General features: G+C 36.9%; 1 protein-coding gene and 1 pseudogene across 1 annotated transcript; one reads left to right on the top strand and one right to left on the bottom strand.

The window, feature by feature from the left end:
- The first annotated feature begins 1,053 nt into the window (after positions 1 to 1,053).
- On the top strand, positions 1,054 to 1,995 carry LOC131416545 (olfactory receptor 10C1-like). Its single transcript, XM_058559219.1, has one exon. It carries the CDS (start codon positions 1,054 to 1,056, stop codon positions 1,993 to 1,995), a length of 942 nt encoding a protein of 313 aa, XP_058415202.1.
- Positions 1,996 to 5,712: 3,717 nt separating this feature from the next.
- LOC131415683 (olfactory receptor 6C74-like) lies at positions 5,713 to 6,642 on the bottom strand (annotated as a pseudogene).
- Positions 6,643 to 14,889: the final 8,247 nt, after the last annotated feature.

The raw sequence follows: 14,889 nt of genomic DNA on the forward strand, positions 1-14,889 counted from the left end.
CTGCTCTGTGACTATTGATCTCACAAAGATCTGAGCAGCGTCCATTTGAGGAGCTTAAAGAAGATTCCTATGGAAAACACCGGTTAAATTCAATAATAATTTCAATTATTGAAATATGTGAATGGAAATGCATTAGAACCTTTTAGTTTTACACACTAAAACTTAAGTGATGGAACTAACAGCAGTAGATTATCTCTGGAAAATATGCTCTAAAAATGAACAAATTTACCTGAACATTCATTGTTGTTGTTTCTGAACAAATTCCTCTTGAGACTAACATAATTAAGCTGTGCAATGGATGCCATCCCTATGGTCTCCAGTCAGAATAGAAATACTGCCTGTTCCATCACCATGCTATAATATGGAATTGTAGGAATTCTAGAAGTCGTACAAGGAAAAGAAAATTTGTCTTGTGGTTCTAGGTATGTTCTTCTATTCATAATTTCCTGTAAAATTACACTGAGGTTGTGGAAAGGAGATTCTGTTCATGGATTTTAGCTGCCTAATCATTGGCTTATGCTTTTCAAATTAAGATGAGTAAAAATGTGTATGAAAATGAATAGATAAATCACTGGAAATATACTCCTTTCCAAACTCTTAAGTGGGCTTTAAGGAAGGTTGTGGAACAGAGAAGACCAGAATAGAGCACCTTTATATTTTACACTATACACTTAGGTTTTATGTCACCTCTTTACAATTAGAATGCATTCATGTCACTTAGGTTACAGCTTGTGTATATGATTAGAAAATCAATATGATAAAAACAGAAAAAACATTATGTAACTTAAAGCCATTGTTTTCTCTAAATTTCTGTGAAAATAGCATAAGGTTAAGAACTCAAATTCAGGGAAGAATATCGTATCTATTTTAATTGGGAAGTTATATAGAAAGGTTTAGCAAAAAGAATCTGTGTCTAAGTTCTCATGTCAGACCAGTGATCCTAGGAAAGCTCCTTTTTCTGAGGTTTGATAGACACCTGTGCTAGGTGACTGGATTCCTTTAGCTTATCTGCCTTTTTTCTTGTCTCCACAGATGTCTGGTTCTGAGCCTACAATGAGTGGAAACCAGTCCCTCTGCACTACATTCACATTTGTGGCTTTTTCCTCTCTGGCAGAGTTACAACCTGTGCTCTTCATTGTGTTCTTAATCATTTACTTGTTTACTATGGGAGGAAACCTCATCATCATTTGCCTGATCTGGGTCACCCCTTCCCTGCACACCCCCATGTATTTCTTCCTGGTTAACCTCTCCTTCCTGGAGATGTGCTATATCACCAGTGTGGTGCCTCAGATGCTGGTGCACCTGCTGACAGAGACCAAGACCATGAGTGTGGGAGGCTGTGCAGCTCAGATGTATGTATTTACCATCTTGGGACTGACAGAATGCTGCCTGCTAGCAGCCATGGCTTATGACCGCTTTGTAGCTATTTGTTACCCGCTGCATTACACTCTCCTGATGGGCCCCCGTGTGTGTTTGAAATTGGCTGCAGCGTCTTGGACCACTGGGGTGGTGGTGGAGTCAGCCCAGACTACCTGGATCTTCATTCTGCCCTTCTGTGGAGCAGGGAAGATTCAGCACTTTTTTTGTGACATCATGCCCGTAGTGAAACTGGCCTGTGTTGATACCTCCCAAAATGAGATTGTGATGTTTGCTCTCTCCATGCTCTTCATTATGAGTCCCTGTTTCCTCATTCTGTGCTCCTATGTGCGCATTCTTGTGACCATCTTGAGAATCCCTTCAGCAGCTGGCAGACACAAAGCCTTCTCCACTTGTTCTTCTCATATCCTGGTTGTTTCTCTGTTCTATGGCACCGCCTTGTTCACTTATCTCCAACCGAAGACCACACACACTCCAGAAACAGACAAAGCAACTGCACTCATGTACACAGTGGTCACACCTGCTCTGAATCCTGTTATCTATGCCTTGAAGAACAAGGAAGTAAAGGAAGCCTTTCAAAGGGTAACAGAAAGGAACCCTCTGAGACAAATGACCTAAACCAGCCATACTAGCAGAATCTTACACTTTCGTACAGAGAGGCTACCTGACTTTTTATGTTCCCTCTCCCAGTATTAATTGTCATTAAAGTATTTAAAGCATAGCAACCAGGAAACACTTGGATCTGTTCTACTAGAGGTATTCAATTATATTTATATTCTAAAGATTTCACTTTTGTCTTCACTTATTTTTCTATGGTTTTTGTCTCATAGAATTCTTCTCTGGTGATTCAGTGGGTATAGCATAGTGTTCAGCAAACACACTGAAATAATTAGTTATCTAAATACCATCAAATGAACTTTGGTCTGTGCCTCAAACTATATTAAAATACTAATACAGTAATCCATTTCCCACAAGATGAGTACAAGTTGGTATAAATTGGTAGCACATTTGGCTGCACATAACAATCAAGTAATGAAGTGGTTTGCAGACCACAACAGAATAGTCATAGGACATAGAAAGATAAAATGCTGAAGCTTCCAAAAGATGATAAAAAAAAAAACGGAGTTGCACCAAACCTCTAGGAAATGGTTTAGTCTTCATCGCCATGGTTATCATGAATTTAGGAATAATAGATCATTGTGAGTGAGATTTCCAAGAAGGAGAAATTTTGGAGGAAGAAATACATAAAATGTTTAGGCAGGGATTCAGCAAGTTAAAGAGGATAAGTTCCCCATCATGCTCAACATTGCACTTGAGAAATAGTGACGGGAATAAAAGTTTGCACCAAAGTTTCATCTGTAAGTCCAAGCCGAATGAACTCCATCTCCGTTGATTGGTTCTTGTTTCTCTATTACAATCTTACCAAAAGTACACAATAAAGATGATGAAACTAGGAATAACCGTGGATTTTCTTCATTTTTAAAATATGCTGACAACCAAGGAAAGTCACTTCTGCAGAATCATATCTATTAGCAAGTATTTCTTTTACATGCATAAAATGTCATATGATAGCTAAAGTCATGTAACAGCTCATCTTAGGGATCATTGTATCCTGAGAGATGTTCCCTTTTTATGAACTTGTAGAGTTCCTATTTGCCAAAGTGCTATGTACCTGATTGTTTCTAATTTGACACCTTACCATATGAATATTTTAAAGAATCAGAGCATGTAAATCACATGAATTACACTTTCTAGTGACATCAGAGAAAAAGTGGTTGAAGTAAATTCTAAATGCCAGTGTCAACTCTACCCCATGTTTAAAAGTTTCTCCTCAATGATAGAGTTCTAAGTACATGTTATATCTACCAAAGTTATGCTTTTCATATTTCATTTTCCATCCAGTTCCTAAATGTACCCATAACCCCTGAATATTATTCTGTACATGTACCCAACAGGATAACCTTGTTTATAACATTGTGTACATTTCAAGTGTACATTATTATATATCAGAGTTTGTTAGACTGCATCATGTTTACCACCAATAGTCTAGTTTTTCTGTGTCACCATACATCCAGAGATCTTATTTTTATATCATATTTGTTGTTCAGCCTCCCTCACTAGATAAGAAAAGCTGAAAGCATTTCATAGGAAAGCATTTCAGCATTTCAGGTGGAAGGTCTCTTAAGATGTAAGTTGTACCTGTGTTTAAAAAGCTATGTTACTTGGTCAAGACCCAATTTAAAGAAAACAAGCACTATTAAATTACCTGGGGATTCAGAATTCAGAGGCCAGTGGTAGTGGTTCTATTAGATACAATGTGAGGTGATATGTCATAGACTAACTGAAGTGCCGGAGAAGACAGATGGTGTAACTTTAATCTGCCTGGGAGTGGGAAGAAGTGGGAATGGGGAAATCTTAGTTCAGCAGTGCTAGACCCTTATTAAGAGTTACCGAATATCCTTTATGGTCAACGTAGTTCATGACATACATTTAAAAATACACAAATAAAGCATTTCAGAACAGCTCAAAGAAAAATTAGTGGTTTGACTTAGATAGTATATTTTAAGCAAACTCATCCTGGATGACACACAATAGAATCAAAAGCAATAGTAATGTTGAGCAAACCTTAGGTTTTACTTTTATTAGAGTGTGTCAACATGTTATATGTACTTTTTTTCATTCTCTGTGCTCTTAAAATTTCTAAAAGTTAGATAACGCTCCAGGATTATTAGATCTATTTTCTGACAATGGGAAAAGTATATACACAAATGATCAAGGAAAAATGTAATCAATTATTTAAATAACATTATTCCTGAAATCATATTCGTGACTCACATATCTTTTAAAATCCAGTTCACTAACCAATTGTACAAAAACCTGGAAAATTGTTCAGTCAATTGTATACTGTAAGTATTTTTCTCCCTGGCTATATTTTATTCTGCTCTTTAGATGGCATTCTCAATCATAATTTCTTCAAATCGAGACCCAGAGCTAAAATAAAAAGGAAACGAAAAAGAAACTATGGCCTAATGCAGGCACATTTCTGGAAAAAATTCTTGAAATGTGATGTGTATCTGTGAAAAGATTTTTTATTATGTTAATATTTTTAAATTCTGTTCATGACACAGAAATAGATTTGAGTTCCTTAAATTCCAGATTATGACCTACAGTTCAGAATTCTTTAAGAAAATGATTAGTTAATCGTAATATTTTGGTTTCACTGGCAGAATATATAGCTATATATGTGTATATACATGACAATCTGAAAAGAGTAAATACATTGAGTTAATTTTGTTTTCCTTTCATAAGGTCATTTACAATAAGTTTCCAATTAGCTTCAGAAGTATCCCAAGTTGTTGAACGGAGGTTTTGGATATGAGGACACCAAATAAATACTGTATTTCATTATTAATTTAAAGCATAAAGCAGTGATATGACTCATTTTTTCATCCATAATTGAAATACGTGTAAATGTTAACTATTCTATAACAGAAACTAAACTAGTTCCTATGGAATGTACTTTAATACACTGATTTTTTTTTAATAGACATTTTCTAATTTGAGCATCAATACTAATGGTTAAGCTCTGCGACAGTTCTCTTTTCATTTCATTAAATAGAGTATGCAACAATAAATTGCTAGCATTAAAAAAATATAAATGAATATTAGTTTTAAGTAGGTTGTAACAAACTACAAATAAAGAATGGTAATAACCTTCACATGCATGCTGCATTAAATATAATTTAAATGAAAAATATTTCATATTCTTGAATAACAAGAATTCGAAGATAAAAAGACAGATTGAAAAACTTAGCTCAATTTATTTCAGATATTTAAAGGAAAAGATAGTGAGATGAGAAAAAAAATTCCTATTGAAGAATATAAAGAAAATTAGCTTCTTTGGAACAAAGATTATTGTGAAATGAACTCTTAAAAAAAAATATGATGGGGGCCGGCCCGGTGGCGCAAGTGGTTAAGTGCGCGCGCTCCGCTGCGGCGGCCCGGGGTTCGCTGGTTCGGATCCCGGGCGCGCACCGACACACTGCTTAGCAAGCCATGCTGTGGCGGCGTCCCATATGAAGTGGAGGAAGATGGGCACAGATGTTAGCCCAGGGCCGTCTTCCTCAGCAAAAAAAGAGGAGGATTGGCGGATGTTAGCACAGGGCTGATCTCCTCACAAAAAAAAAAAAAAAAAAAAAAAAAAAAATGATGACTATCAAAGAAATGAAAGTGAAAAAAAGGGGAGGAAACTATGTATTGAAGCTACTACTGGATACACTGGTGTTATTTGAGACTCCTTTGTTCGCTTCCTTTATATATAATGCAATAGCATATCTATTTGTTTAAGAAAGAAACAATCCTCTACATCATACTCATGAAGCCTTTTTTCACTTGCTGGTTCCATAACGTGTAGATGAAAGGATTCAGAAGTGGAGCAACAGAGGTATGGAGCACAGAAATTCCCTTGGAGAAAGATATTCTTTGTTTGACTGATGGTTTAAGATACATGAAGATGCAGCTGCCATAAGAAAGGAATATCACAACCATGTGAAAAGAACATGAGGAAAGGCCTTTCTCCTCTGACTAGTAGAAGGGATTCTTAGAATGGTCAAGGTATTACAGGCATATGATATTGTCACCATTACCAATGTGACCACAAGTCTCACTACAGCTGAGATGAATCCTATCATCTACAGAAGCTGTGTGACTGAGCAGGAGATCTGCAGGACAGGAGTAGTGTCATAGTAGAAATGATCAACAGTGTGGGAGACACAGAAGTCAGGGTATAGGCCTAAGATGAGTGGTGGAAAGATGACAAAAACCCAGTAAGCCAGCAACTGAGGACCAGTGGTACGTAGATTTTACTGTTCATGATGGTTGTGTAATGCAGGGGCTTATAGATGGCAACATAGCAGTCACAGGACATAGCTGCCAGCAGGTAAAATTCAGATGCTCCAAGAAGGAAAGCAAAAAATACTTGAGCTGCACAACTGTTATAGGAAATGTTTTTGTCCATAGTTGCCATAATAGCCAGAAACTTAGGAATGCATGTAGTAGTGTAGGAAATTTCTAAGAAGGAAAAATTCCGAAGGAAAAAATACATGGGGTCTTGAGGTGAATATCCACCAGGGTGAGTGTGATGATGATCAGATTGCCAGTGATGCTTAGCAAGTAGATGAGAAGCAGGAAGAGAAATAACACAACTTTCAATTGTGGATCATCAGCCTGCTAGGATAAAACTGTCACTCTTGTATGGTTTCCCATTATTGTCCCCTACTTTTTCAGGTGTAAATAGAAAGAAAAAAAGAAAGGAAAAAGATAGAAAATAATGATCCCATGGAAAAATAAGTGATAATTAGTAAGGTAAAGTTAGTAAAGCAATGTTATGGATAGAGTAACCCAGTAATCATTCATGTTTTAAAGATAGTTCTGCCAGGAAGAACAATAGTTTGCATTACCAGAGAATCTGGACAGAGAATCCAATCTTTAGCTGGCATTTCTACCACAGAATAACCTAAATCATGACAGTATTTGTTGACTGTTTTTATGTGAACAAATTAGAGGGAAATGAAGGGACATTTTAAGGAACAGAAAAATGCTTCCTCTCTCTCGATAATATGCAACTGTTGGGATAGATGCCATTTCCTTTTCAATTAAAGAAGTCTGCACATTAGAACCAAAGTGATACCTGTTGTAACAAGAATATTAGCCCACGTTGTATGTTTAACACACACACACACACACACACACACACACACACACACCCCTAAGCGAATCAATGCACAGTACTAGTATAACTTTACCAGATTACTCAAATCAAACTCAAGTGTGTCATTTACTTTTATGGCTAATGAGATCCAATTTCAGATAAGTGAATATGAGGTGGTGGGAGTAATTTTATTTTCTGTTCTTGTTAGTATTTCCATTCCCTCAATTTCTGATATCACTCCCACCCTTCCCACTTTCCCCCCAAACAAAATCAGCAGGAACAGTCTGCTAATATTGGTGTGTGTGGCAAGAAACTGCAGTTTTCCTCTGCAGGTTATGGTTTTGAGAATGGTCCACATAAACAAAAGGGAAAAGTGAGATAAAGGGATGTAGAAGCAAAGAAAAATGTATAAATATGAGTTCATATAGTTACATGAGGTGGGAGAAGGAAAGAAAAGAGAAAGAAAAAGACAAAGTTATATGGAAATCTAGAGAACTAAGAAGAGTTTATTAGAGATAGGGTAGTGAGTTTGAGGAAAAATATGTAAATAAAAATATGTAAAGATTAAAAGTAAACAAACGTAAAAATTTGAAAGTAAAAAGTTAATGAAGATTTAAAACGTTTAAATTAGAGAGCAAAAATTTTAAAAGATAAAAATATGTAAATTATTAAGAAAAATATGTAAGAAGTTTAAATTTGTAAATAAAAATCATAGGGAGAGCATGTTTACCAATGACATTTCTATAACTGCTTCTACTTAGCATTTTGATCTTTGTCTAAAATGTAGACTGAAAACATGAACAATTTTGAGACCAGTGTGGCCTAAAATGTTGAGGAGTGAATATTTTGTAAATTTCAACACATAACTAATCGCAGGATAGCATTGACACAAATTTTAGGTGGCATATCAAGATATTCAAATTTTGGCAAACACATAATTAGAGAAATATTAACGATTGAAAATTATTCTATTGTTCAGGTCATATTGTTCAAGTTTGCACAGCTAGCAAATTGGAGGTCAGGATTAAGTTTGAAAAAGTGTATTTTCACAGTGTTCTCTTAAAAGTACAACATTGTGTACAAACAATTATAGGGAGATTATCACATATTTTTACAAAAAAAAGATTAATGATATCTCCAAGGAAGTTTTCCTTGCTCAGTATCTTCATCATCGAACACATAAAATGATAGGGTTTTGTGATGGGCGCTATACAGGACAAGGTTTTCTGTCTTGAGGTTATCAAGACAATTATTTCCAACCTCTAAAACATTCATTATTATTAAAGAGGTGTATACATAAATAAAAATTAACATTTAAGGACACATAAAAGTTGTTTCCAGTAATATCTAGAGGAGTTTATAGGCAGATTCTAAGATAAATTAATGAAATCCACTATCAAAATCGTATTAATAATGTGGACACATACGAGTGAAAAGAAATGACATTTTTGGGGGACATTCGTTTTACATTCACATCATTTTGAAGCAAGCTATTATAAATTTTTCTTCATTTACACAAATTACTCCAATGGCAACAACTGTAGGAATGCATATATCTAAAACACCTACATCAGAATTGTAACATCACATTATTTCTTTGCCCAATTTCCACAATTTCACACACCAACTATCCCCATCACACAACTACAAAAATATTAACAAAATTTACATTACCAAACCATTAGAAGTCAGGCCTATGAATGCAACGATGTTCAGTTGTGTTAGATATTATGAATATCACATATCTTTACAAAAGAAAAAAAGTTTTCAATACTAAATTATCATTGTATTCCATTTTTCTTTTTGCACCATTTTCCCTAAATCAAAATTTACAAGGTTACTGCTTTAATGGTACAGATAGAACAAAAGTGGATTAAAGTATATCTAGCATAAAATATGATCTTAAAATTTTAGACATGCTGATCCTTTTCGTCATTTTAAGTCCTATAGCAGTCTACCAAAAACACTTAAAAACTCAAACACCTTTTTTTAAGAAGATACATACACAGATTTATTCAGACAAAATCATCTCTGCTTCAGTATTTAACTCTTTTATCATCATGCTGAACAGAGCACACTGATGTTCCGTTGCTCTCTGAATGGATCTCACTCTACCCCACAATCTGTGATCATTTTTCCTTATCTATAAATAGCAACTTTAAATGGTTTGATTAGCTATTTTTATTTTGCGTATTTTTAAACAAGTGTATTAAATTTTCCCAATACTACAATTTACTTATTTATATTTTGAATACTTTTCTAAGCACTACCCACAATGTTGTATAAAATTAAGCAACAGTTAATCCTATGGAGTATTTATACTTTCTGTGTCCTGCAGAAAAATATCTCAAGATTATGAAGAATTCTCAGGAGGATATGAGATCCAAGAACACTATTCTCAAAGGATCACAAATTTGTGTGTTACACAAGAGTTCTCCCCAGACATTGAATATTTAAAAATAAAAATATTGTTTTTAAGAACTACTTTTAACTATGACTCCAGAGAATTCAGTATAGATTTCCCTAATATGTGTATGCTCTCATGTTTTGAAATCTCAGATACAAAGACAAGGATTTGGAAGCATAAAAAAGGAAATTTTTAGTGGTAATAAAAAGTGACAATATAAAATGGAGAATTTTGTCTCTCATAGAAAAAACTTGTACCTCCGACTAGATGCACCATTATTAATTCTTCAGACACAGCTAACACTTCATGTCCTGTATGTCCTTCGCTTTCCATTCTGAAAGCTGTCTTTTCTCCAAATAGTCTTTTGTGATATTGTCTAGTGGATCTTAAACTGATATTTCATAATTAACTAAGTATTCTCCATTTCTTCAGTATTAATAGAACATTAATCTATGTTATAGCTAGTGTTCCTTACAACTTGTGGCGGCCACGGGACTAAATTCTGTCCAAAGGATGTAAATGGAGATAATCTGTAGAATTTCCAGGATTACCCTTCCTAAAAAGGCCTTACCTTCCTTTTCCTCTTGACCCCTCTCACTTTGTAATGCAGATGGGATGGCAGGCCATTCTGAGCCATGAGTATGAGCAATTACATCAGGAATGGTGAATCAACAAGACAGAACACACCCAGGTTCCTGACACCATTGCAGGCCATTCCAGCATAGAAACACAATGACTTCATGGAGGGGTTTCAACATACCAGTCTGAACATTTAAATGTGACAAAAACAAATCTATTTCTTGTTAAACTGCTGTGGTATTTGTCTTTCTCAGACACTAACAAATCTATATTATTTTCAAAACCTGAGAAGGGGCTGAACTTTTGCCCTGCTTAGAGTCTAAGAGCTTAGCCCACCACCATTTCATAGACCCTGACAGAAAAGAGGAGCCTGCTGCATCAGTGTCACGCTTGTCATTTTTGTTGAAAACTGGACATACTGTCAAGTAATTTGAATGGAGATAAATAGGCCTTTAGCATGACAGTTTATATTAATTTCTCTAGGAATTGGGCTGTGTTTAATGTTTTCTGTAGCTATAGGCGCCAGAAGCTTCTATTTCCTCTAGTGTCATTTTTCTTTCCCCTCTTGACTTTGTGTTTTCCTAAGAACTCCTCCTCTGGAGGGAGCCCACCTCATATCTCTTTCAACAGTAATCACTATCATTACACTAGTCCCTGTTGGTGTGGTGGTAACGTAAGAGGTTGCCAGAGCATTCTATAATCTTCTAATTAAATTTCAGCTATATAGTGGCCTTTGTCCCTGGGCTGTGCTCTTTGCAATTGTTTCTCCAGTGATATATCTTTTTTACTTACTGGCTTCTACTCCTTTCTCTGGCTGTAGCATTTTCAATCTATTTTCTTGAAGGCATGACACCTATTGACTGTTTTTTCCGTCCTCAAAGGTGAAAAGGGAGGTTAACAGGGAATAGATCAGAAGGATGCCCTTCCTTCAGATACGAATAGGCTCTGGCAAATACTTGTTCCCTGGAGAGTGGGCCTTTGCTATGGAGAAGGCTTCAGGCATATTTCACAGTGATGAGTCTTCCCTTCCCTTGCCAGAGGCAAAAGCAGTATTTCTGAAATATTCACCATGAAACCTGGTGGGGTTCTTTCATTTAAAGCTCATAAGGGCCGGCCCTGTGGCTTAGGGGTTAAGTGCTCGCGCTCTGCTGCTGGCGGCCCAGGTTCGGATCCCGGGCTCGCACTGACGCACCGCTTCTCCGGCCATGCTGAGGACGCGTCCCACATGCAGCAACTAGAAGGATGTGCAACTATGACATACAACTATCTACTGGGGCTTTGGGGGGAAAAAGAATAAATAAATAAAATCTTAAAAATAAATAAATAAATAAATAAAGCTCATAAAAAGGTTGGGGCTTCATTAACATTGTGGCCCCCACCCCAGGAGTTTCTCACAGTCATTCTCTTCCAACTGAGGATCCAGCAATTCATCAAAATTAGCATTTAAGTGTTTCTATGACTTTATTGCTCCAGGGGCTTCTGTTTAAGATAAGCAGATCTCATATGTGACTCCCTGAATGCAACTCTATCCAGATTTTCACTTTCTTCCTGCATTAGTCCCCTCATAGATCTGAGAAAAGTCATTAGTTTTCGCTTGTGCAGCTTTTTCTTGTCATAAGGATTGAAATGTCTTTCAACTTTCAAGGACTTTATATGTTGGAGTTAAAACTGGAAGTCGCTGGCATATTTGCTTTTCACTTCAAGCAGCCAGGTGTCTGCTTGGAGGTCAACCAAACAAACTTCCAATATTGCATTTCACCCAAAGCCAGGTTTGAGGAGTCCTTGACCCTTCTCCTTCCAACTAGAGGAGTGAGCAACAACCAAAACCTTGGGTAACTAGCTTAAATACCGCCTCATGGCCTTCAGTCTTGTTATCAGGTAGGAGGATTTGGAACTAATACCTGCTTACTCACCACATGGGTAAGAGCATCCACAACTGAATATGAGGCATCTCATATCCTTAACTTGGCACATGGAAGGCCCTGTGCCTTCCTCTTCCAGAAAGCCATGTCTCTTCCAGGAATTCATCCTCTTCAACAAACCTATCAAGACTGGAAGAGTCAAAACACATCAATCAGACACAGTTTCATAGATTCTAGCAGAAAGCACATGACTCCTAAGTCAGAGACAATAGACATTATTACTCACAGCATAGCAGGTGGAGTTAACTTCATATTTGCATCAGTTCCCCTTGCCTCCTAATCCTCTCAAGAGGCAATGAAGAGAGGTTGAGCTTAGAAAACCCCCACTGTTTTAAAGAGGATGCTGGAAAATCTGCCCAACCTTGCCACATTGGGAGATCTTACCTTTATAATTCTAATCAGGAAAAACATCTGCCTTCTTATCCGGAGGTAGATATTCTCTCTATCTCCATGGCTGAACAATATAGAAATATTTTTATAAAAATAATCCAGAACAAGAGCTAATGTGAGCTATGTAGAAAGACATTGGAGAATTGCCACACAACAGTCATGGCTATGCAGGTAGTAGCATGAAACAGACCCTTGAAGAGGGTTTTTGGAGCTGGTCATCTGACCTCGACGAGTTTCAAGAAGGTGCTGGGACCATAAGAAGGTGGATTATTAGAAGTCCATGGATTCAAGTATTGACAGAATTATTTACATCATCACATGGACATTAGCTTGCATTAAACGCTGACCTTTCTCAAACTGCATGTAGGGGACACAGAGCAATATGATAAATGTGTGAAATACAATCACTATAGTACTGTAAGTCATACTGAAGATCTGAAGAGAAGTCCTGTATGTCAAAAGTATTGTGGTAAGCATTATAGTTTGTTTGGGCTACTATAACAAAATGCCAGAGACTGTGTGCCTTATATACAAAGAAATTCATTTCTCACAGTTCTGGAGGCTGGGAGCTGAGATCAAGGTGCCATCATGTGATGTCCCTCTTCTGGGTTGCAGATTTCTACTTGTATACTCACGTGGTAGAATACAAAAGAGATGTCTCTGGAGCCTCTTCTGTAAGGGCAATAACGGCATACACGGGGGTTCACCCTCACAACCTAAGCACCTCCCAAGGGCCCTATCTCCTACTACCATCATCTTTGGGGGTTAGAATTTCAAAATATGAATTTTAGGGGAGACATTCAAACTATAGCAGTAATTCACCAATTTACATTGACAAAAGCCTGGGGAATATATGGGAGAATAGATTCTAAGGGTAGTGTTCCAGAGAGAAAGTAAATATAATTCTAAATTAGAGTTAATGTATTGATATATTTTTAGTGATTGTGGCTTTAATGGAAGAGTTCAAGCTTCTGATGCTGGCCGTAAGTTTTTGTTCCATTAGATAATAACTTGGTCTTATGAATGTTTTATTTTGATTAAATTTGAAATACCAGACAACTTATTTTAATAAAAAAAAATCCAAAGCAGTAGGATGATAGCGATATGGAACAGATTTATTATGTGTAATCCACTTACATATATGTTAACTATGTAACTGGCGAAGATCCAGAAGAAAATTCTTTCTACAAGGTATTGATATGTTCACAAGGGCATATTAGCAGGTTTAAAGGTGTTGTAAATGTTGGCCTGAAATGAAGGTGAGAGATGCTTTCATTAAAACGAGCTCCCTGATTTCAGTGGAAATGATGGGTTCACGGGAAGGCAGAGGCCATTTTAAAGCACTTAACAGACATTGGCAAAATGGGTGTGGTTACTTATTAGTCAATAGAGTTAGAGTGGTTATCAAAAAATCATCCTGAATATATTGCTAGAATAGATGCACTGTGGGCTAAGTAGAAAACCAGGGAGTTAAACAAGTAACAGCTCTAAAGAATCTTTCCCTAGCAGAACTACAGTACTTGGTGCCAACTCTAAATACTTTAAAGAATGATGCGAGAGTGGTGATCCATTCCACATACCCATTAAATTCAACTGTTTACTTGTCCTAACACAGATGAATCTCAGAGCATAACAGTGAATTCATAGACTGAATTAGGTGAGAACTTCAGTTGCAACATCCTTTTCAGTTATTGCCCATTTACTGGTTTACATCAAAACAGTCCTGGTGTTAAATGTCGAGCTATTGATTTGTGAATGCAGTTTATAAAGCAGAAGTAGTTTTCATCACCTGTCAAGTAATACAGTAGACCTTTATACTAACTTTAGGGCTATCTCTGGCCTTTTGATATAATAAGTCCATGGGCAAGCAAACCACAGCCCAGAGGACAAACAGTCTGTTTTGTATAGCCTTCCATTTATAAATGGTTAGAAGAAGCATTGTTAGCAGATGAAGAATGAGGAGGAAGAAAAGATGAAGGAGGAAGGGGAGAAGGAGGAAGGGAGGAGGGAGGTAACCTATGATGATATGCTAAGAAATAACTTTAAAAAGTGTGTCAAGAGACGATGTCAAGGTGGTGGCTTAGGCAGACTCTGGACTCACCTCCTCTCATGGACGCAACAAATTTACAACTACTTTTGGAACAATAACCCCTAAGAGAGAACTGAAAACTGTCTAAAAATTGAACACCAAAAAAGGATGGTGTTCACTGAGGTGGAAGAGGCAGAAATTGCTTTCCGGAGAGAAAGAAGCCACCCTCTAGCTGCAAAGATGCATGGCTGGCTAGGAGCAACCTTAAGGAATGAAGCCATCCCTGGAGGAGTGGGGGAACTGAGCTGGGGAGCATACCACCCAAAAAACAGCTTTGGAACTCAGCACAACTGAGACAAGTGTCATTATACCTGGCTTTACTGGCTACTAAGTACATTCGGGGAGTACCCCCAGAAAAGTTATCAGACATAGGGGAAAGTAAAGCCTGCTTTTAAATGCCCCTTGCACAAGTTCA

This window comes from Diceros bicornis, chromosome 17 (assembly GCF_020826845.1).
Source record: "Diceros bicornis minor isolate mBicDic1 chromosome 17, mDicBic1.mat.cur, whole genome shotgun sequence".
Taxonomy (NCBI): Eukaryota; Metazoa; Chordata; class Mammalia; order Perissodactyla; family Rhinocerotidae; genus Diceros; species Diceros bicornis.